Source organism: Erythrolamprus reginae, chromosome 1 (assembly GCF_031021105.1).
Source record: "Erythrolamprus reginae isolate rEryReg1 chromosome 1, rEryReg1.hap1, whole genome shotgun sequence".
NCBI classification, from domain to species: domain Eukaryota; kingdom Metazoa; phylum Chordata; class Lepidosauria; order Squamata; family Dipsadidae; genus Erythrolamprus; species Erythrolamprus reginae.
In genome coordinates this window covers 139,884,181-139,908,583 of record NC_091950.1, presented here as the reverse complement: position 1 = coordinate 139,908,583, position 24,403 = coordinate 139,884,181, and the positions used below count along the sequence as shown (strand labels likewise).

At 38.7% G+C, this 24,403-nt stretch overlaps 2 protein-coding genes across 4 annotated transcripts in view; one reads left to right on the top strand and one right to left on the bottom strand.

Moving 5' to 3' along the window:
- CPSF7 (cleavage and polyadenylation specific factor 7) overlaps positions 1 to 17,163 on the bottom strand; it is a 23,156-nt gene extending 5,993 nt beyond the window's left edge. The window contains exons 1-4 of one of the 3 annotated variants that reach the window (XM_070767083.1): positions 16,714 to 17,163; positions 16,142 to 16,246; positions 4,965 to 5,183; positions 875 to 978 (exon numbers count right to left, since the gene is read on the bottom strand). In XM_070767083.1, coding sequence (XP_070623184.1) covers positions 875 to 978; positions 4,965 to 5,183; positions 16,142 to 16,195 — 377 coding nt within the window. In that variant the 5' untranslated portion in view covers positions 16,196 to 16,246; positions 16,714 to 17,163. Of the gene's footprint in view, positions 1 to 874; positions 979 to 4,964; positions 5,184 to 16,141; positions 16,247 to 16,640 lie in introns of all 3 variants that reach the window. The other 2 variants (XM_070767067.1, XM_070767075.1) reach the window with 2 other exon arrangements.
- Positions 16,786 to 24,403, top strand: SDHAF2 (succinate dehydrogenase complex assembly factor 2). Its single transcript, XM_070767088.1, has 4 exons — positions 16,786 to 17,040; positions 17,125 to 17,330; positions 20,735 to 20,844; positions 22,128 to 24,403. The coding sequence occupies exons 1-4, from the start codon at positions 17,020 to 17,022 to the stop codon at positions 22,256 to 22,258; spliced, it is 468 nt and encodes a 155-aa protein (XP_070623189.1). The 5' UTR covers positions 16,786 to 17,019; the 3' UTR covers positions 22,259 to 24,403.

The following is a 24,403-nucleotide window of genomic DNA, read 5'->3' as shown; positions in this document are numbered from 1 at the left end:
TTTTATAAGGTCTACAATCTAAACAAGGGGAAGGGAAGAATTAGCCATTCTTGTACAATGGTAAATTCCCAGCTTTCCTCATATTTAATTATAATGGGTGGATGGGTGGAGGGCTGGGGGCAGAAGAGCGCTTCCATCTGGGGGGGAAGGGAGGCTGCCTCATCATTCCTGCAGAATTCCACCTAACAGTATCTTCATTTGTTTCCATTGCCCACATCATTTTTTTGGTGCCAGAAGAGTTAAATTGCTTTAGATTAAATAACTTGACCCAATTTGTCTAGTTTTCTGTTTCCTTTTTTCATTTGGCCATTCTTTTTCTTAGCTAATTTCAGACATGCATTTCCCCTTTCTATTCTTTTTCAGTCTGATCTTCCTTTCACACTCCTGATCTCAGCGGTCTGCTTCCCTTCAGGAATCCTATGCATAGCTAGAGGGTTAAGGAGTAGCAAGGAGAGGTTTCTTAGAGGGGACACACATAACACATGTAATGGGAGAACAATTCATTAATTTAAAATGTTCTGTGTTTGAAGCACCTTTTCTATCCATTTCAAGTCTGAAATAATTTGCATATCTCTGAAGCCAAATTTATAAGCAAACAAGCAAAACTAATTTTCAAATTAAGTTAACCTCTTTTATTTCATTCTTTCCTTTATTAGAATCTTATCTTTGTCTGAAGTTTAGCCCTAGTAGGCAGGCATATTGCAAAACATTCAGCTTCTTCAAAAATAAAGCCAAATTCAAAAAGCCAGACTGTTGTGTCTATATATTCATATATATGATCGATCATAAAGTACTCGGCATTACTCTGTAGTATCTTCCATAATGATTGCCCTTCATGTTTCAATCATTAACAGAGATGCCCTGCATTGCTCACCCTTTAGACTGGCCATTGGCTCTGTTCTCAGCAAATTTCAGCTCCACGACATCATAAACCCCTATAGAGCGGATTATTCTGGTCAATTGCTGGTCAGTTGTCCACTGCATATGAAGAGACATAAAAGCACAAGCTAGTAGAATTTTGTCAAGAGAATACGATGGTCATAGCAAACACTCTTTTCCAACAACCCAAGAGATGACTATACACATGGACATCACCAGATAGTCAACACAGAAATCAGATTGACTATGTGCTCTGCAGCCAAAGATGGTGAAGCTCTATAATGTCTATAAAAACAAGAGCAGATTGTGGCTCAGATCATGATCTTGTTGTTGCAAAATTTAGGCTTAAATTGAACAAAGTAGGGAAAAACGCTAGACCACTCAGGTATAAAACATATCCCTGATGAATATAGAATAGATGTGACAAATAGATTTGAGGAATTAGATCTGATAGACAGAATGTCTGAAGAACTATGGATGGAGGTTGCAACACTGTACAAGAGGTAGCAACAAAAACCATCCCCAAAGAAAAAGAAATGCAAGAAAGCAAAATGGCTGTCTGAGGAAGCTTTACAAATAGCCGAGGAAAGAAGGGAACAGATGAGAAAGAAAAAGATACACCCAATTAAATGAAGAATTCCAGATAATAGATATAAGATATAAGAATGCTTTAATAAGTGAACAATGCAAAGAAACAGAGAAAACAATAGAATAGGGAGGGCAAGACACCTCTTCAAGAAAATTGGAGATATGAAGGGAATGTTTCACGCAAAGATGGGCATGATAAAGGACCAAAATAACAGGGACCTAATAGAGGCAGAAGAGATTAAGAAGAGAAATTACAGAGAAGAAGTATACAAGTACGAGCTTAACATCCCTGATAACTATGATGGGGTGCTCACTGACCTTGAGCCAGAAATCCTGGAATGTGTAGTCAAATGGGCCTTATGAAGTCTGAGCAACAACAAAGCTAGTGGAGGTGACAGTACTCCAGCTGAGCTATACAAAATCTTAAAATACGGTGCAGTAAAAGTGCAACACTCAATTTGCCAGCAAATTTGGAAAACTCAACAGTGGCCACAGAATTGGAAAATGTCAATGTACATTCCAATTCCAAAGAAGGGCAATGCCAAAGAAACATAGAAACATAGAAGTCTGATGGCAGAAAAAGACCTCATGGTCCATCTAGTCTGCCCTTATACTATTTTCTGTATTTTATCTTAGGATGGATATATGTTTATCCCAGGCATGTTTAAATTCAGTTACTGTGGATTTATCTACCACGTCTGCTGGAAGTTTGTTCCAAGGATCTACTACTCTTTCAGTAAAATAATATTTTCTCATGTTGCTTTTGATCTTTCCCCCAACTAACTTCAGATTGTGTCCCCTTGTTCTTGTGTTCACTTGCCTATTAAAAACACTTCCCTCCTGGACCTTATTTAACCCTTTAATATATTTAAATGTTTCGATCATGTCCCCCCTTTTCCTTCTGTCCTCCAGACTATACAGATTGAGTTCATTAAGTCTTTCCTGATACGTTTTATGCTTAAGACCTTCCACCATTCTTGTAGCCCGTCTTTGGACCCGTTCAATTTTGTCAATATCTTTTTGTAGGTGAGGTCTCCAGAACTGAACACAGTATTCCAAATGTGGTCTCACCAGCATTCTATATAGCGGGATCATAATCTCCCTCTTCCTGCTTGTTATACCTCTAGCTATGCAGCCAAGCATCCTACTTGCTTTCCCTACCGCCTGACTGCACTGTTCACTACCCCTAAATCCTTTTCTTTTGAAGTATTTGCTAACACAGAACTGCCAATACAATACTCAGATTGAGGATTCCTTTTTGCCAAGAATGTTCAAACTACCACACCATTGCACACATTTCACGTTAGTAAAGTTATGCTCAAAATCTTAGGCTCCAGCACCAGAAGTACAGGCAGGATTTCAAAGAGACAGAGGAATTAGAGATCAAATTGTCAACAAATGATGGAGAAAGCTAGGGAGTTCCAGAAAAAAACATCTACTTCTGCTTCACTGATTATGCTAAAGCTTTTGACTGTGTGGATCACAACAAATTTTGGCAAGTTATTAAAGAGATGGGAGTACCAGATTATCTTATTTGTCTCTTGAGAAACGTATATGCGGGTCAAGAAGCAACAGTGAGAACTGGACACAGAACCACTGGTTGGTTCAAAATTGAGAAAGGAGTTCATCAAGGCTGTATACTGTCACCCTTTCTATTTAACTTACATACAGAGCACATCATGAGACAGGCAGGGCTAGATGAATCACAAGATGGAATTAAGATTGCTGGGAGAAATATCAACCACCTCAGATGATACCACTTTAATGGCAGAAAGTGAAGAGGAACTAAAGACCCTCTTGATACAGGGGAAGACAAGAGTGCAAAAGTTGGCTTGAACCTCAACATTAAGATAACTAAAATCATGGCACCCAGCCCACTCAATCCCTGGCAAATAGATGGGGAAAAAATGAAGTAGTGACAGATTTTATTTTCCTGGGCTCCAAGATCACCAGTGATGGGGACTACAGCCAAGAAATTAAAGGATGCTTGCTCCTGGGGAGGAAAGCTATGGCAAACCTATATAGCATACTAAAAAGCAGAGAAATCAACCTGCCAAAAAAAGTGTGTACGGTCAAGGCTATAGTTTTCCTAGTTGCAATGTATGGCTGTGAAAGTTGGACCGTAAGGAAGGCTGAGTGCCAAAGAATTGAGGCCTTTGAACTATGGTGCTGGAGAAGACTCCTGCGAGTCCCTGGATTGCAAAGTGATCAAACCGGTCAGTCCTAGAGATCAACCCTGACTGCTCTTTAGAAGGCCAGATCCTGAAGATGAAACTCAAAATACTTTGGCCATCTAATGAGAAGGAAGGACCCACTGGAGAAGAGCCTAATCCTGGGAAAGATTGAGGGGAAAAGAAGGGGTTGATAGAGAATGAGGTGGGTGGATGGAGTCACTGAAGCAGTCGGCATGAGCTTAAATGGACTCTGGAGGGATGGTAGAGCAGTGATTTTCAACCTTTTTTGAGCCGCGGCACATTTTTAACATTTATGAAACCCTGGGGCACATTGAGGGGGGGGGGGCTAAAAAAAGTTTGGACAAAAAAATTCTCTCTCTCTCTTCCTCCCCTTCATTCTATTTCTTTCTCCCTCCCTCTTTCTCTCCCTTCCTCCCTCTTTCTTTCTCTCTCCATCCCTCTTTCATTCTCTTCCTTCCTTCCTCTCTTTTTTGCTCTCTTTCTCTCTCCCTCCCTCCCTCTCTTTCTCTCTCTCTCTTTAGCTCTTTCTTTCTTTCTTTCTCTCTCTCTCTCTTGCATTCTTTCTCTCTTGCTTTCTTTCTCTCTTGCTTTCTCTCTCTCTCTTGCTTGCTTTCTCTCTGAGCTTCGCGACACACCTGACCATGTCTCGCGGCACACTAGTGTGCCAGGGCACACTGGTTGAAAAACACTGTGGTAGAGGACAGGAAGACCTAGAGGAACATTGTCCATGGGTTTTGGCACAACTTTGCGACTAACAGCATCCATTTCCAAGCACTATGGTATATATATTTACTTCAACAGAGAGAGTTCCCCCATTTTTTGGGAGGGATAGAGGAAAACACAGCTCTAATTTAGAATAAGGTTACTATATGCGAGTGGCAAAAATCTAAGTGATACAGAAAAACCTCTTCTGCTGCCATGTATTAATCATCCAGATTTCTGTATCTCCAAAATAGCAATCTTAGTTTAAAAGGCAAAACCTCTAAACCAGCTACGTTAATTTTTCATCAAATCTTTGTCCATATGGATGCAAACAGAAATAACAATTATTTTTCTTCTCAGGTACACACCAACAATGTATCGCTATCTATTGTTAAAAAGAACCACCTGTGCCAGAAGAAAATTATGTTTTGTAGCATGGAGTAAATGCTTCAAAAAACGCCTCTATGGCTGTTATAGTTTATACCAAATCAAAGTGAACGTATGACAGAAGCATATAATGCAGCTTTTCTCTAAAATTATCAATGAGTATTTTGCAAAGTCAACTTCTATTTATTTCCTGTTCTAATTTAGAATACTTACCCAAGAAAAGCTGCCCACATAAACAGCAGCCCTTTTATTGCGTAGTCCACTGTATGTATACAAAATAGCAGGGGATTTGCTGTTTGACTTAGAAGATTGTTCATGGCGGCTGTCAATTGGTGGCTCAGAGCTGCCAGTACAACTTTCAGAAGGTTGTGAGCTGGCAGCTAGCACGTCATCATAAAGATCCATCTGGTCAGTATTACTAAATTCAGAGTCCTAGAAACAGGAAGATACCACTTAGCATTTTCAGGCTAGAGCTTTTAAATCTTTTACTATATTTGTAAAATACACATATCATTTCATAAAGGGCTATACAGCTTATAATAAAACTGGCTTCTCCGATCTTTCTTCCTAATAAAGTCCCCCAATGTCTCTTTCCAAAGATAATGAATACGCAGTTGACTGTTGTTACCATTATAAAGATTTCAGCTTTATGTTTCCATACTCTCCTATACTATATATCAACAGCCTTATTTTTTTTTCATTCCTCCATCAAAAAACAAATAACTCAACCAGGCTCTTTCTAAATAAATATTTCCCTGCTGCCTAATCAATAATGGTAATAACCTGATTTATCAAGAAGCTGCCCCGAGTTCATGGAGAGGGGCGGCATACAAATCCAATAAATAAATAAATTGTAACCAAACAAGAAATGGAAATTTATTTCATAAAAAGACATGGCATGTAATTTGAAATTCAACAAATTTTACATTAGACGAAGTTACATTTATTGACGTATTGAGAAACCAAGACCACATTTGGTTTGTTTGAAAGAACAAAGTATTGACTGGACTAGAATTTTGCTTAAATTCCCTAAACCGTAAGATTTAAAAGATGTCACACTGACTTTAATAAGACCTACTTCATCTAGATCCAATTCACTGTTCAATCACCGTAAGATTTAAAAGATGTCACACTGACTTTAATAAGACCTACTTCATCTAGATCCAATTCACTGTTCAATCACCGTAAGATTTAAAAGATGTCACACTGACTTTAATAAGACCTACTTCATCTAGATCCAATTCACTGTTCAATCACACACACACACACACAGGTTCATATATGTATCTTTAAACAGTATACTATAAAATTATATATTTGCTGATACTGTATAGAGAAACTCTGGTCAGTGAACAAAAATAAACCTTGTGGAAATGCCGTAACTTTATCTGCATATCTCATACACATTACGCAGAATCCCGTTACCGTTAACATCCAGTGGATGTTACTTGAGGGAAGTGTCAGGTTGTCAGAGCCTTTTGCAAAGCTAGTGCATTCAGAGTTATAGGAATCTGTGGTGGGAAGGTGGCAGGAAACATAAACAGAGAAGGCACACTTCCTAGACCCCACCAGGCAACTCTTTCACTGAAGGAACCTGAGGCATAGCCACTTGGATCTAGTGGAATGGGCAGAAACCACTGGAGATTTCTCAAAATAACTTAACTTCATGCAATGTAGGGATTTAAAAGTAACAACCAGGGATTGCATATGTAACGATACAATTGTTAATATCATACTGAAATGGCACAAAAATTAATTTCTTTTTGAGTTAGTACCATCACTGCCAATTTATATTGAAGTGTAAGCCTGATCATGAGCAAGAATACATAATGATAAACACGTGGCAATCAGAACAACAAAATGTCAGCATTTCTCTGCCCTTGTTGTTTCCATGAAAGGTTGCCCAGCAGCCCTTCTGAGGGTGGTGCGATCACTGCTAGGGAGTGGCATACTGTTAGATCATCTGCAGGGCTTCTGTGAAGAATATCTGATTATTTGGCAAATAAAGAACATCGGATCCAGACTGAATTAATTCCAACTGGGCACATCTGGCCAAGTGCCAGCAGCAGTCTTTTGTTATGATCTAGGATGTATCTGAGTTGGGGTTTTAAGGTTCTCTAATTCCTTCAGCAGCTTATTTTCTGGAGTTGGGTCTATTCAGTGATGTTAGTCTCCTTGAGGGAGGTGATGGTGTCTCCTACTAATCGTTGAAACCAACTGTTTTAGACAACTATCATATATATCCTATCTCCAGTCCTGTTAAAAAGATGGTTTCTTTCACTTACAAAAGACCTAGAGGGAAATAGATTCTCTAAACACATTTCAGTTGTTGTAGACCAGGATTCAGTATTGGGTGTGTTTTGGTCATACTTGATTATGATCGGATGTGGATGTAGGATGGGAGAGTGCATTTTGATTTTTTGCTACTGTCAACTACAGCATCCTTCTGGACCAACACCAAGAGCTAGGAATTAGGGGGCGCTATATTATAGTGATCCTTCAAGACCAATTTCAGTTGTTGTTGACTTGGAAAGGTTGCTCCCTAGGAAATACCTCCCCCCCCTTTTGTGAGATGCAACAGGATCCTACCCTCTCTCTCATCTTGTTCAACATTATATTTTTCAATAAGGCAGCCAAGTAAGGACGTTCAAGTACCTGAAGGCAGGTTTAAATGAAGAGTAACAGACTCTGACTCTCTCTCACCATGATTAAGAAGTAGCTGTGGTTACCTGGACACGTAAGTTCGAGGATTTTGCACTTTCCCATTCAAGAATAGGGTTTTCTTAGGCTCAACTCGTACTCAGAGGCATAAGTTATGGTCAAGGAGACCTTTGCATATCTCCATCTGGTGCACTTACAGTATGTCCTTTTCTGAATTTGATGACATTCTAGACACTGGAGCCCCCCTCCCCCTTTGTCATTTCACAGCTTTGACTGCTGCATTGCTTTGGTTCTGCCATTAGACTGTTAGAAGCCTCAACTTGTCTAGAATACAGTGACATTTTTAATGATTGGCTTCATAATCTACATATATTGCCAGTATTTTCAGAAACAATTCATGGTGCTAATTATCACTCATAAAGTCTACAGAGCCTTTAGGTCCAGTTATTCAAGGAACAACTTATTCATGGTTTTTGCCTGACTGAGTCTATGTGCTCCAAGTCCCCTTGTTTAAACAATGTCATTGTTGGATTTCGTTTGAAGTTTGGCTCATGGCTCAATAGGGCATCTTTCGGAAAACTCAGGAATTATTTTTTCTCAGTATCAGCTCCTGCCCTTTGGCATGAAGTTGTTCAGAGATTGGGATGATTCCCTGTTACTATATTTCAAAAGGACTGGAAATGCTAGCTGTTCTCCTTAGCTTTGGGGTAGCCTGTTGCCTGTATTAATGTATTGTATGGATTACCAGATTGTAACTACTTTGTAAATCCTTTTAGGGAGTATTGTATCTTTAGTTATTTTTTAAATATTCTTTATTTTTGAACAACCCCAAGTTGGTTGGAATTTGGTAGCATCGAAACTGAACGAATTTTGAACATATCAATCAAACATTAGATATGTAATGTAATAGAAATACAAATCCTCTAAAATGGTATTTTCTCAAAATATGATTAAAAATCAACATTTAAAAACACATCTCAATAACGTGTGGGTGCATATTGATTATTCTACCCTGTTTTCCCCCAAATAAGACATCCCCTGATAATGAGCCCAATCAGGCTTTTGAGTGCATGGCAATAAAGCCAAACGCTTATTTCAGAGTAAAAAAAAAAAGTCATAATTTTTGGGAAACACAGTATATTTCATTCACTTACCAGACTTCCACAATCTAGTTAAGAATCCATCGATTAATCTTACTTCGTTAACAATAACTCTAATTTTCATCATTAACTATGGTAGGATTTTGAGTAAGTTGGGCCAAACTAAGTATTACTAAAAACGTCATATTATTTTATGTTTTCATGGTGTTAACATTATATTCCACACATAGAATAGCCCCATGTTAATTGCAACTCTGCCTCTTCCTGAGAGTACTTGTCTATTGTAGTAGATGATGTATGTGTATCCAAGTTCACTCCCTTAAATACTGCCACTTTATGGAACCTCTGGTGTGACTCTGATGGCTGTCCCAATTCTTTATGATACATCCAAGGGATCACTACTCTTTTGGAGGGTGGGTTGAATTGCGTCTTCTTCCAAGCACTGAACCAGGATATGGATTGAGTTGGAGTACTGTTTGTCTAGTGATTGGGAGGGGGGGGGGACCTCCATTTTTCTTTTTGTTCTTATGGATTGTTGTAACAAATAAATATGTAACATTTCAGTATATTTTATTTTATTTTTTATTTATTAGATTTGTATGCCGCCCCTCTCCTCAGACTCAGTTATATATGCATCCATCATGTTATTCCCTTTTGCTATAAGGAACACTTTTCACAAAAATAAAATAAAATAAAATAAAATAGATGGTCTTTGCTTAGCATCCCTAATTTCCATTGCTAAGTAAAGTGAAACATCACATGATCACTCTGATTAGCAATGGCAGTTCTGGTAGTCCTGGTTGCAGTCATTAGACAAGGACCATGCCAATGATAGATAGGGACTTTGCCCTTCTGCACTCATCTCTGCTTCAATGCCCACCAGCTGCCTATCATTATTGTCTTTGTTCTTTGGTGAACTTGCACTCCACAACCTGGATCCAATTCTTTCTCCAATTGCTGATAAAACGGAGTGCAAAGCAGTAGAGGTGGTAGGGTACAGGGCTGCTAAAAGGCTAGACATGGGAGGGAGATAGGCTGGAGGGAGCTGGAGCACCTGCTAGTTGTAAATGTGGGTGGGCTGCCAAGGACTCCAATTTTGTTTGTGTTAACTATGAGGGTGCTGCAATGTCTCTAACTTCAAGGACTGATTGTTACTAACATGTGTTCAGTGTTATCATCACTGGAGTGGTTGTTAACTGAGGACTACCTGTAAGCAGTTGTAAACCAAAGAAATTAAATGAGGTGGAGTGGGGATGGGAGAAATGTCACTAAACCTAGATAACAACAACAACACTGTTTAGTCTTCCTCTCAATGTTTTTTTCTCAAACTTGAGACCAAATCCTGTTTCATCATACTTAAATTGTTTCATGCACTAATCTCCATTCTTCAAATTTCTCATCTATCAGTATTCAATAAACTCAATTCAAATATGTCTTTCTCAATTTTCACTTTCTTCTTCCATTTGCTCTTCCTTCATACATTTGCTGTGATTGGTTCCTTATTCATCCTTGCTGTATGAACAAATCAAATATTACCTTAAAGATAGTTATTTTTTATTGAATATTAAGATTTTCAAGACATTTCAAGATTTGCTTTTCAAGCTCATGAATGTTTTTAAAAATCATGCTCCCAATATCACTTGTTACTCTTCATGGCCTTTCCAAGGTAGCTGTGTATTCTTATTTTATTTACAGTCACAAATCCAGGATTCATGCAGCTGCTACTTGCCTGCTTAATGACTGTATTTTGCCATATATTTAATGGAATATAAAAAGTAAATAAAACCATTAGGTACAATTGATGAACCAAAAGCCATGATTCTATATAATCTTCTAGCAAAGACATGAGTTTTTTGTGACACAATATCTAATATAAATATACAGTATTTTCAATTTTGAACATATCTTTTTATAAGCTTTATAAAGTTCATTCATTCATTCATTCTCTATAATCACCCATCACAATCAACGACGCTGGATAGCTTACAATTCCAAAAACAAAATATTTCAAAAACAATTTAAAAACATGCAAAATAAATATACTTAGCAGCTGAGATACTTGACAAGTTAACAGTAAAGGCAAAAAATGGGGGGACCTTAATACTTTCTATTCTATGCCCCAGACTTGGGAATCCTACTAGATTTTTAACGTCTTTCAAAAGGCCACTAGGGTTGGGGCCATTCTAATCTCCAGGGCAAGAATATTCTATAGAGTAGGGACTACTGCAGAAAGGCTTGTCTTCTAGTTTGTGCTCATCAGGACTCCCGCAACATGCCCAATCTCCTTGATAGAATTGGAAAAAAGCAGTCCCAAGTCATATACAGGTAGGTCTTTTAAGATGACAATCAAGCACCTTGAATTGCATCTGGAAACATACCAGTAAATAAGGCAGCTCTTGCATGAATCCTGCATATTTGGCATCATTTACCATATCAGTGCCAGTTGTAGTTCCATATCCTTTTCCCTTTCAAAAACTAAATAGGTAGGAATGGATCCAGAGTATTGCTTCCATGAATGGACAAGCTCCTTTTAATTGTGGAAAAGAAAGCACAGAGTTCTACTGGATAAAAGGCTAAGAAAATATCCTAATCCTTCAAGAAAGTATTTGAAGGAAAAAATAGCAAAAACTGCCTTTTCTCTTTCTTCTGTGAATATTTTATGCTTCTGCTGATAGGAAATCTGAATCCAAGCTATGGCATGTGTTCCCTTACATTTACAATGAAAAGGGGCTATTAGCATTCTCAGAATATTTTTTTCCCCTTGAACTTCTGAACTTTTGTTCTTTGAATATTTGAAGAAACAATCTGCTGAAATGCAAAAGAAGTATTTGCCTGATTAAGACATTTGACTTAACTGCAAAACATATTTAGAAAGTTTAGTGAATTTTTACAAAACCTAAGTTCTTTAAATTTATTTGTAACTCATGGTCATGTTCACTTGTTGTAACTCATCTTGCCATTCAGAAAATGTATTGTCTCTTAAAACAGTAGCTTCGTATCTATATGCATTGCAAAACTGAATGCTGTTTAGGAAAAAAGAAAAGAAATTTGGTACAACTACATCTTTACATAAAAAATATAACATAATTTAACAAAAACTATCCAAAACCATTAGTTACTTTCTCAGCTAAAAATACAGAATGGTAATCTTAAAGGGTATACTAGCATATTCAAGTTACCTAAGGAATAATTGGGAACCAAATATTGCAGCAAAATAGAATGCAACAATAATTTATGCATGTTATCTGATAGAATCCACTATATTTCTAGAACTCACCACAAAAGTACATCTAAAACAATCTAGGGATCACATGAAAAATATGGGTGTGTGTGTGAGTGAGTGAGTGAGTGTGTGTGTGTGTGTGTGTGTGTGAGAGAGAGATGCTCTCAGCTTGAAACATTAAAGACTTTGTAAAGTGGACTGCTTAGACCATGGAAATGATTCTGCCACTAGATTATAACAAAAATGCATGGAATCTCTAATCATTCAGTATTAGATTGTACCTGTGTAATAGCCATATTAAAACTAAATTGAGAGATTGAGATTGAAGAGAAAAAAACTAGGACTCACAAAACAACGTATGCAAAACTATTATTTTAAAAGCACACAGAAGAAATAATAGACATAGTGATCATTTGGAAACCTATAGTGAATACTTCATAGAAGCGTGTAAACACTCATTTGCCCATTTACAGAAAGAGCAGTATTGTAATGCTTCAATTTCCAGATTTTCACAGCTTCCCATTCCTTTGGTCAGAGACAACTACATTTTCTGCTATGCTTATGGGGACCTAGTGCTTAAAGCAGATTCACAGGCAATGACAAGTTCACGTCATTCTTGAAAACAGTCCACAATACTGTTATTTTCTTAGTGGCAATATGGAAATCTCTCACCATTCCATTTTTCCTAGGGTACTTTTTTCAATGTTCCAATCTATACTGTCACCTAAATTTAAATCCTGATGGTTTCTTATCTAAATATAAATCTGATCTGACCTTGTTTAATTTTGTTGGAATAAGCCAATATTCTTTGGAAACTGCCACTTGCTGTAGACAGTTCAATCTTACTTTATAGGCCAAAACTCGTTCAACAAATCACAGTAGCAAATGATCTACCACAAAAGCAACCAAAATCATTTGAAGATTTATCTGTATACTTGTTTATGTATATAAATACAAACACACAATGTTCCTATGATGTGTACGTCAAGTAAAGCAAATTATAGACAAATGCAAATCCATATATCCACTACTTTTAAAACCTGTCCTATAAAGGAACATCCCACCCCCATACACATATGGAAATATATACTGTAGTGCTGCTTTTCTCCCTCAAAAAATTGAATTAGGACAAATGCATAATCATTTTAGCTATTTAATGAATGAATGTATTGTAAGTAAAGCCATATATATATAATGCAGGACTCCAAAAATCACGGAACACTTTGGAAGCAATACATTTTCTTTGTTTTTCTCTCCAACTGCACCAGGATTTAGTGAAACATGTTAGTAATTTTATATCAGGGAATAAATCGAATTAAAACCTGCCCAGAACAGAAGACTTCCATAAATAAATTGACTGCGGAGAACAAATAATTGTAAATTCAGAACACTATGGTAATATGAAAGACCTAATGGAAATAATTAATTATTGATGTAATCCTATTTTACTTAATAGAGACTTAAAAGTATAAAGAATTAACATATGCATAGACCAAAGAATGTCATTCATTGTTTCCTGACTGTTGTAATCCAATTTTAAAAACAAACACAAGAAAGAAACATCTATGTCATTCTCTTAATTATGTCTTAATATCAGTTCTTGGATCTTTGAAACCCCAAATAATAATTAGCACAGCAGATTTTGTACCATGCCACAAACACTTCCTATATTACAACCCCCCCCCCCCCAGCATGCTGGAAAAATTACCAAAATATTCTCCTTTGTATTAGTTACAAATATGAGATGACTAAAAATATTGCCAAAAAGTAAGTGTAAACAATTCTAATTTGAGATTACAACATGGACATAGTATTAGACACTTTTGTGACCCCAGAAAGGAAGTTTCAAACTGATTTCCAGATAGCGAATTTTAATTATTTAAAAAGATTGCTGACTGTATCTCAGATACAGATATCCAGAAGCTATCCATCAGGATGTTTGTGGGTTGCTGCTGCTAAGTAAAATGCAAGACTACCTAGGGGATGTAAAGTTGCTTTGCCCTAAGATACAAATCAGAAGCACATTACTTAATAGTGGTAATTGACTTATCCCAATTCAAATACCAAGCAAACACCTCTGAATCCTGTTACAATAAGCTATTTGATAAGAAAAAAAAAAATGCAGGTATGAACCCATAACCTCACACAAACTTTTAACATTCTTAACAACTTTGCTTAAATTATTAACCTATTCCTTCTAATCCAACTATAGCAACAGGCACTCTCCAAAGTTTTAGATACAAGTCTAAATAATTCTACCAGGAGATATACGCAATAGAGCCTGGCATCTTCTGCTTGTATACCACGAGACATATCAATGATCTGAGTTGCTTCCAAAACTAAATGATTGTGTTTGTTAGTACTAGGCAATTTTTAATGACAGATTGGTTCCAAATCCTCTGCCTGCCAAGTTACTATTTCTCTGCTGACTTCCCAATGTTTTATTTAAAATAATGTATAGCTATGTTTGCAACATACTTGCACAGACATATTCAAACTAAACAGGGAATGAGACTGATCTTCCCTCTTCCAAAGTTTAAAGCAATATACTTTTATCAAATCTAATAAGTCAGATTATAAAATTTCTCCTGCATTTTAATTTATTCTTCCTTTATATTTCATATACTCAAATTACCTAATATAAATATAGCAGGTAAAAGTATCAAGAGTTAATTATATTTACTGTGACATCATCAACATCCCTAAAAATACAATCTAGCAAATGGTAACTAATATTTGTAAAAACAATGCTATAGTATATTAACTGTATTTTCTTTTTGCAGATGATAAGAGGAGTCGGGATTTAATTGCATGCTTGATTTGTTTGTCAGTGTTTTATTTAGATTAATTTTGTTGCTATATCAGTATGGCATCAATAGTGAGATTATTGTCCTCAAGTTACAACTATTCATTTAGCAACTGCTGAAAGTTACAAGAGCACTGAAAAAAAGTGTTGACATTTGGCATTGCATCACATGATCACATTTGACCACTGCATCACATGATCAGAATTCAGGTGCTTGGTAATTAGAATGTATTTATACTGGTTATAGCATCCTGGGATCATGAGATTGCCATTTGCAACCTTCCCTTGGCTTCCAGCAAGCAAAGTCAATTGGGAAACCTAGATTCGCTTAAGAAATTGCATGATTCACTTAGCTATAGTGATTTGTTTTACCATGGCAAAGCAGATAATAAAATCAGACACAACTCACTTAACAAGCACTTTGCTTAGCAACATAAATTCTGATTTCAATGGTGATCATAAATTGAGAACTGCCTATACTGCTTAATTTATATCGACATAAAACTGGTATAACTACAACAAAATTATAGTTGGAAGGGACCTTGGAGATATTCAAATCCAGAGGTCCCCAAACTTGGCAACTTTAAGACTTGCGGACTTCAACTCCCAGAACTCTCCAGCCACTTATGCTGGCTGGAAAATTCTGGGTGTTGAAGTCCACAAGTCTTAAAGTTGCCAAGTTTGAACACCTCTGCTCTAGTCCAATCTCTTCTGCTTAAGCAGAAGGTCTTATAACATTTCAAACAAGTTGTTGTCCAATCTCTTCTTAAAAACTTTTAGTGATGGAGCCCTCACAACTACTGAAGGCAAGCGGTTTACTGATTAATTGTTCTAACTATCAGGAAATTTCCCCTTATTTCTAGGTTGGTTCTCTCTTTGTTCAGCTTCCATCCACTGCTTCTTGTCCTGCCTTCGCGTCTTTGGAAAACAGGTTGATCTCTTCTTTCTGGCAGCCCCTTATATATTGAAACATTGCGATCATGCCATCCTTAATTGTTCTTTTCATTAAACTTAGAGCCAATTCCTGTAACCCTTCTTCACATGCAACACCCAAGTCTAAAACTAAACAAATATCCAACTCCATTAAATAGATGCAATCCCAGAAAAAGGAAAATACCACTCAAATACAAACTAAGTTAACTGCAATATTTTTGTGTAAATTGTCACTACAGATAAACACATTGTTTTCAGTTCCCACTAAAAAGTTTAACATTCCTTTCCCATGAAAAAAAGATACCGTGTTTCTTCCAAACTGTGCTTTTCATTTATACCGATGATCAGTACAGTACTTCAAATAAAGGAATACTATTTCTTCTTCCATGCAGATTAAAAACAATTTTTTAAAAGTCAAATGGCTAGCAACTGCATGAAAAGTTTATTTCAACTCAAATTGCAAATGAAATTTAACAACCATTACCTGGAATTCAATACTCTTCAGAGTTAAAATGTTTCCCTTTTTTGGGGGACGGGGGGACGGACCACGTTGGGTTAAGTCAGTGTGCCGTTGCCCACTAGTACCTAACAAGATGAAAATCTGTCCCCTTTTTTGTGCCTTTCCCCCCTTCTCTGTCTCTCTCTCTGAGGACTCATCCACACTTACCTGGTTAAACTCCTCGTCGGCGTAGATATCAATGAGGTCTACTCCTTCCGACATAGTTTCAGGAGCGCCACGGAGAGAATCCGGGGGAGGGGGGTAAGAGCAGCACTGCAGGTCAAAGTAAAGAACTGGGTTAACGCGGACCATACAAGGATAACCTTTCTGGCGCGGCTACGAACCGGGCCCGGCCTTCCTCCTACTCCGCCGCCGGCAGCAAGGCAGGCCTGAAGACCGCAAAGCAACCCCGCCCCCCTTCGCTCCGCGCGCGCATCTGAGGGCCCCGCAAGAAGAGGAGGGGTCGGGGAGCAAAAAAAGGTGGGAAACGAAGACACCCGCCCCCCCACGTCGGCGCCATAACTGCGACCGCTGGCTCGCCATCGCCTCCCGAGCTGGGAAGTGAGCCCGCCATTCGTCCCCCCAACCCGCCACCACGAAGGGTGGCCACCATAACAGCCGGCGGAAAAACCTCATCCCTCCCCAATGTCAGGCGGCCCCGTTATACCGCGTTAAAGGCCCCACAATCCCAAGCAGGCCCAAAACGCGCGCGAACCTCTCTCGCTCTCTCTCTCACTCACTCCACCACAGTAAAGGGCCTCCTCCGTCCCGCCCCTTCCGGCTTGACGAGTCCCGCCTGTTCCGGTTTTTCTAACGCTTCTCCGAGTAAGAAAGCAACGAAGACCCAAAACGTCGTATTTGGCTCCCTTGCGACGGACGGCCGTTTTTTCCCAAAGGGACCGAATTGAGACGCATGCGCGAACGAGCGCTCTCCTCTCTCTCTCTGTCGCTAGCTAGCTGAAGAAAGAAAACTCAGTCCGCTTCGCCATAACCTTGTACGTCTATGGTCGACAGCGAATGATAGAGCGGCTCGGGGAGAAAGCCGGATGGCGGCTCTAATGGTTCGGGTGAGTGTGGGAGGCGGACCGGGAGGACCGGGGAAGTGGTTATTTCTGAAGGGCGGTCGCTCCCATCTCTCTCTTTCCTTGCAGCGCGTCTTGCTGCTTCCCGGCTGTCTCTCTCGCTGGCCCAAGTGTGGCTACCGCGGGGATTCTCCGTCTGACTCCGGGAAGGACCTGCTGGAGATCCCGCTCCCTCCCTGGCAGGCTCGGCCGAACGAGCCCCTGGCCAGCAAGCGCGCCCGGCTCTTGTACGAGAGCCGCAAGAGAGGCATGTTGGAGAACTGCCTGCTGCTCAGGTGGGGCGGGTTTTTTTGTTTCTCTCCCTCCCAGCCAGAGTACGCGCAGGTAGTCCTCGACTTACGACGGTTCATTTTGTTCATACTTCACGACGGCACTGAAAAAAAAGAGAGACTTACGAGCGTTTTTCACATTTAACGACCTTCGCGGCAGCCCCAGGGTCACTTGATCGCAATTCAGATGCTTGGCAAGTGGTTCATACTTTTATCACCCGTTGCTGTAGTCCCAGGTCATGGGATCCCCTTATGTCAAGCAAAATCACCGGGGAAGCCAAATTCACCTAGCAACGGTTAGACCAGGGCTGGGCAATTAATTTTGCCATGGGGCCGCATGAGAAATTGGGATGGTTTTAGAGGGCCGGATTAATATAATTAACTCAGTTCTACCCAATACTGTATATTATTGGGTAGAACTGAGTTAATTATATTATAGTATATTTTTTGTTAGATTTGTTTGCCGCCCCTCTCCGTAGACTCTAGACTATATAATATAATTACAGTATATATTATATTATATATTATATTATAATTATAAATTAATTGCCCTCCCTCCCTCCCTCCTTCCTTCCTTCCAACATGTTAGCAATAGCACTTTTTAACAGAGCCAGCATATTGCCCCCACAATCCAGGTCCTCATTTTACCCACCTCGGAAGGATGGAAGGCTGAGTCAACCTTGAGCCGGTGATGTGATTTGAACTGCTGACGTACAGATCTACAGTCAGCTTCAGTGGCCTGCAGTACAGCACTCTGCCTGCTGCGCCACCCCAGCTCTTTTGTCAGTTGAGAGAACATAGTGGAGGCTTTGCCTGAAAGTAGCTTTGGATTCCTCTTCTTCCTCTTCCTTCTCCCCCCCCTTTTTCCCCCTGAGAGGTGGGGTGGGGGGTTTGCTTTAAGTTTCTTGGAAAGGCCAATTAAACCAATGAACAATTAAAAAATTAGCATTTATTGGACTTTTGCAAAAGGGCATGGAAAGAGAATTTCTCCTTCCTTTCTTCCTCCCTCCCTCCATTTCTCCTTCCTTCCTTCCTTCCAACCTCCATGGGGCGGTCACAGACAGCGGGCGGGCTGCATCCGGCCCACGGGCCGCCCTTTGCCCAGGTCTGTTAGAGTCAATATTGCAGTGATTTGCTGAATAACAATGGCAAGAAAGGTCGTAAAATGGGCAATGGCAATAGCATTTAGACTTATATACCACTTCACAATGCTTTATAGTCCTCTCTAAGCGGTTTACAGAGAGTAAGCATATTGCCCCTAACAATCTGGGTCCTCATTTTACCGACCTTGGAAGGATGGAAGGCTGAGTCAACTCTGAGCCTACTGAGATTCGATCTGCCAAACTGCTGGCAGCTAGTGATCAGCAGAAGTAGCTTGCAGTACTGCACTCTGACCACTGCACCACTAAGGCAAAACTCAATGTCTTACTTAACAACACATTTTAGGTTCAATTGTGGTCATAAGTGGAGGACTACCTGAACTACCTGAATTGCTAGTCCATGGCTACATGGTTTTAATTTTTACTACTGTATTATTTAGCTCAAACCCTTTTGGGACAGGCAAAATTTATTTATTTATTTTATTTTATTTATTAGATTTGTATACCGTCCCTCTCCGTAGACTCGGGGCGGCTAACAACAGTAATAAACAGCATGCAACAAATCTAATGATTAAAATAATTAAAAAACCCTTATTAAAACCAAACATACACACAAACATACCATGCATAAATTGTATAGGCCTATGGAGAAAAGGGTAGTTCAGTTCCCCCATGCCTGACAACAGAGGTGGGTTTTGAGGAGCTTACGAAAGGCAAGGAGGGTGGGGGCAATTCTGATCTCCAGGGGGAGCTGGTTATACAATAACTATATTTGCTAATAATACAATAACTATATTTGAATATTGTGCTAATCACCACTCTTCATAACTTGCACTGGGACTCCTGCCCTGAAGTACTCAGCAGAGCATGGAGCAGCACTTAACAAATTTTAAAAAGTGATAACAGCATCAAAAATAGTTAATATTTGGATGGAAGGTCACCAGGAAATATTAGAATTATAAGGCAGAATAAACAATGTAAATAATAATCCTGCAATATCACAATGGCATATACATATTATTTCTATATTGGGGTAGGGAACGTTGGCTCTTCTATGAGATGTGGACTTCAACTCCCAGAATTCCTGAGCTAGCATGATTGGCTCAGGAATTCTGGGAATTGAAGTCCACAGGTCATAGAAGAGCCAATGTTCCCTACCCCCGTATCTATATTAACATAGGCTAGTAACCAAGTTCAATTTGACAAGATTTTCTTTATTTTATCACCTGCTGACCAGATTAAATTTTTTCTTTCCAAGTTTTCTTTCATCAAGTTTACTGTGTGAACTCCCAAGTCCTACCTCATGGAGGACTAATTTGTCCTGTAAAGCAATCTAAATTAGTAGCCATTACCATATCTTTTCTCTTTAAGATCTTGATATTAAATATGTGCTGTCTGACATAATCTGTCCTTTTGTCTCCTCAAAGTCAACACAGAAGCACACATTGTGCATAAAGACTTCTTTAATATGGATGTTTTTGTTGTGAATATAGATACCTCTGCAAATTGAATATTACTTGGGCATCTTCAGATGAGGTAGAGTTGGTCCCTGCCTCTCCAACAAAAAAACCTGCCTCTACCTCCCAACCAATTGCCTCCTTACAGCAAAAAGCCTGGCAAGCTTCAGCACAGCCTGATTTAGCACAAGCAACTGATTGGCGGTCAGATCAGCCTTCTGGCATAGTGATGATCGGCTGTTCCAGGTGGTGGGAATCGCTGCTACCACCTATCATCACTGACATTTGGTGTTGATTGGCAGCATCAGCAATCTTTGCCACCTGAAACAGGCTGAAAATGGGAAGTGCAAAGGTCGAAAATGGGGTGAAAAGTAGCAGCGATTGGTGGCAGTGATTGCTGCTGCAGCCTGGAACAGCTGATCATCGGTATTCTAGGAGGCTGATCCCACCATCAATAAACTACTCGTGCTAAATCAGGCTGTTCTGAAGCCCCACCAAGCTGTTTTCTGCAAGGGGGCAAATTGCTGGGAGGCAGAGGCCAAAGGGTGGGAGCTGGCGGATGGGCAGGGTTTTGGCTCTATTTGCTCTATAAGATGCACAGACATTTCCACCCACTTTGGAGGGAGGGGGAGAGAGTGTATCTTATATCTGAAAAATAAGGTAATTAGAATCTACTAAGAGACATAGAAGGATTCTGTTTTATAAATATATAGGAAAATTCAGATTGTTTTCTTATTGGTATGTTTAAGGTGTATTTTTGATCCTTTTTTCATTTTGTGTCTACTGGCTTTGTATGAGCGTACCACTTTTAAGTGTTCTGGCGTTTTACAGTACTCTTAATTGTTTTTAATAGTTTATTTGCCAAAGAGAATCTGAATAAAATGAATGAACAACAACTGGATCTTTATGACCGTCTAATAAATGAGCCAAGCAATGATTGGGACATATACTCCTGGGCAACAGGTAATGTAGAACAGTGTGTTTTTGAAGCCTACAGCTCCAGCAGACTACAGCTCTCAACATACCGTATTTCTAACCTTACAATAATGAGTAAAGCAATATAGGTAATACAGTATTTGAACCTCTGTTTCTTATCTTTATATTTCAGGGATTTTGTAGACAGACCTTAAAAAAACTATAAAAGATATGTATGGGCCTTGAAATTTATGGAACTTAGAAATCAGCGGTAAGCTACGAGCCGGAGCGCTAAATTGTGTTCGCCGCCGCAGTTCATAAGTTCTTGCGGGGCCAGTGCGATTTTGCTTCTGCACCTGTGGAGGTTGCAAAATAGTGCATGGAGCCGCAGGTGTGCCCGTGTTTTGGCAATGTTTTTTTACTTTCACGCATGACACGTGGGTGATTTTGTTACCTCCACAGGTGCAGCAGCAAAATCGCGCTGGCCCCACAAGAACTTATGAGCCGCGGCAGCGAGCACAATTTAGTGTTCCGACTCGTAGCCCACCACTGTTAGAAATACAGTGTTATCTTGGAGCAGTAATATGTACAGTAAATTGGTTAAGAACACCATTTACTATTTTGACAACTAAGACACTATGCAATCCTGTGCATACCTATTAAAAAGTACAATTGTGGAGATAGTTTGTGACTCCATTAAAACTCTCCATATTATTTACAATTCTATTGTGATCTACAATATTAACTACTAGTTTGTGACTCCATTAAAACTCTCCATATTATTTACCATTCTATTGTGATCTACAATATTAACTACAGGATTATAGATGGAACTGAAAAGTTCATAGATGTTCATCTTTGTCAGATGCACTGGGTTTATTTAGAGTTTTTTTCCAGGTTAAGAGGTCTAGGACTGTAACAGAAAGATTGGATCCTTACTTATGCTTAAAAGTACATCTGCTAAATAAATAAAACTTTGGAGGAGTTGATTTGCTCTACTAAATTTAGTAGTCTTATTCCTAGCGTAACTAAATCTGAATCCAGTTTTGTATATATTAAATAACCAGTATTTTATTCAGTAAGGTTTAGTTCCCAAAATACGTACAAAGGATTGAACTGCATGATTATTATATTGCAGTGAAGTTATCCTGCACACCAGAAGACGAAAGTTATATTCTTTAGAAAGTTCTAAAAATGGTTGTTAGCTGATGTTTCATTTTTTATATTTAGCAAACTAATGCAATCCATAAATAATACGTAAAACTTAACTGAAGTTTGGGAAAGACTATTGGATCTGTGGAAAATTTCACTCTTTGTTTTTCCTTCTCAAGAAACAAAGCCTGCTCCAGAAATCTTTGAGAATGAAATCCTACAGATGCTTAGAGAGTTTACTAAAAACAAGCACAGAGAGAAGAGACTACGACAACCAGATCTGGAATATCTTGCTGAAGGCTCCCACTGATCCTGTGTGCATTTCCATAAATGCCCAATTCGGAGAATCCTTTAAAACATATATTTGTGCTTCATGGCTTCTCTTAAACTATGTTATGCCTAATCTGTGAATTCTCATACAAGTAGCTATTTTTTCTTTATTGTACTGCTCTGAAATAAAGCTGCTTTTTTTCCTAAGAAATGTCTGAAACACGAATTAGGAAATAGTGATCTCTACTGCACTTTAGAAATGTATTTTATTTATTAGATTTTTAAACCATTCTCATCTTGCAGATCTTGGCAATTTTAAAAGAATTTGAAATATCTGTAATATATATATTTAAAAATTATCTAAACTGAAACATATATATTTGTGTATGTTTTTGTGGGTGTCATCTCTAAGGCACAATTTTAACTACTGAAAAGGCCTGTTAATCTGCTCCTCAAAGGCCAAAGAATGGGGCTAAACCTATATCTATTAGCTAGCAGTAAATCATAATGGAGAAGCAGCTCTTCATTGTAGACCCTGTGATCTCCCATGAAAGATTAAGACAAGGATGTTGAAGGCAGTATTTATTTATTTAGATGTATATGACGCCCACTCCCGAAGGACTCGGTAGCCCCGATGCCTAGCCATGTAAGATATTAAAAGGTTAAAACTAACATTTTAAATTGCATGGATATTAACTGGCATTCAAGGCAAGGCCCATGAGTAGATGTTCATGGCATTAGTGCCAGTTAACATGCAGGCCATTGTATATTGTGCCTACTGCAGTTTTAAAAGCAAACTTCATGTAGAGTGAATTGCAATTGGCTAATTTGTCAGTGATGGTGTGGGTTGCTATCTCCCCAGCCCTAGAAGTCACAACTAGTACCTCATCTGCAGCTAGATTAAGGACCTCCTGGCTGTCACTAGAATCAAAGAATCATGGCTGTAAGGAACCTTGGAGATCTAGTCCAACTGCTTCCTAAGGCAGGAGACCTACCTTTGCCTGCTTAATAGTATCTGCCCAGTACTAGCCACCTAAGTCCTGAATTCCCCTTTCAAAAGCAATGGTACCATTATAGGAGAGAACCCAGAACTGTGGGAGAACCTTTGTGTTAAGACAGCAACTCGAGTTTGCTTGAGTTCTGTTGTGGACCATTTCTCCCCATCTAGATCCTGAAAGCTATCTGACATAGTGGATGATGGAAACAAAAGCTGTCAGTGATAGTTGATTCATCAAGGAATATTTCTGTTAATTCAATTGGGTATTGCCAGTTCCAGGCTTTATGTGCAGATATTAATATTATATGTATGTATGTTGAGGATTTTGCCTCGGAAATATGCCAACACAATAACCATTATTTTATTGGCATTTGTATTAGCTCGTCTATTATCCATTTATTGACAATTGGGGCATTTTTAACAGCTTAGCAGCTCACGAGATACCATATGAACAAAATTATATTAATTTAGCTATGTCAGTGCACATATTACTCTATATGCAGCAACTTTATTCCTGCTTGGCCAATTTTTGCCATCTATTTGGCTCACCTGTTGCTGTCCTAGTTTTTTCAGGCAACTATAAGATTTTTGTAAAGGAAATTTCACAGGCATTTTTTCTTCTTGGATTCAGATGCTATTCTGTTCTCGAACCTAAGTAGGAGGATTTATAAAAAGAACTTGGGAGTAAATGATCCATATTGTAATCAAACCATCGATCCTTGTCTCAGTGGTGATGAGAGTTTTTCATTAGAGCTCCCGTCATCCCTGACTATTTTGCCTGTGATGGTTCATAGGCAGAAATACATTTTCAGAGGAGCTTGTACATGACAGAGGCCTCCAAATTATACAGTAGTTATCTGCTATTAAAACTTTTAGCTTGTTTAATAAAATGTAATGAGAATTAGTATTTATAGGTGATTAGTTGCACTTAACAGACACATTTGTTGCTTACCTGGTTACTGCAATTTAACAAGTTTCACAGATGCTAAATGTCTGAATTAGTTTGTATACAACATTTTGTACATACATTTCTTTACATGATTGGTGCCAGCCTTGTATTTTTCCTCAATTGATCACATATTATCTAAACAAATTATAAATAACACTTTCAGAAGGTTAGAATTTAATTTTGTTATAGAGGGCAGCTTTAGCCAATAAAACATTGGAGTTACAATTATATATTAAAAA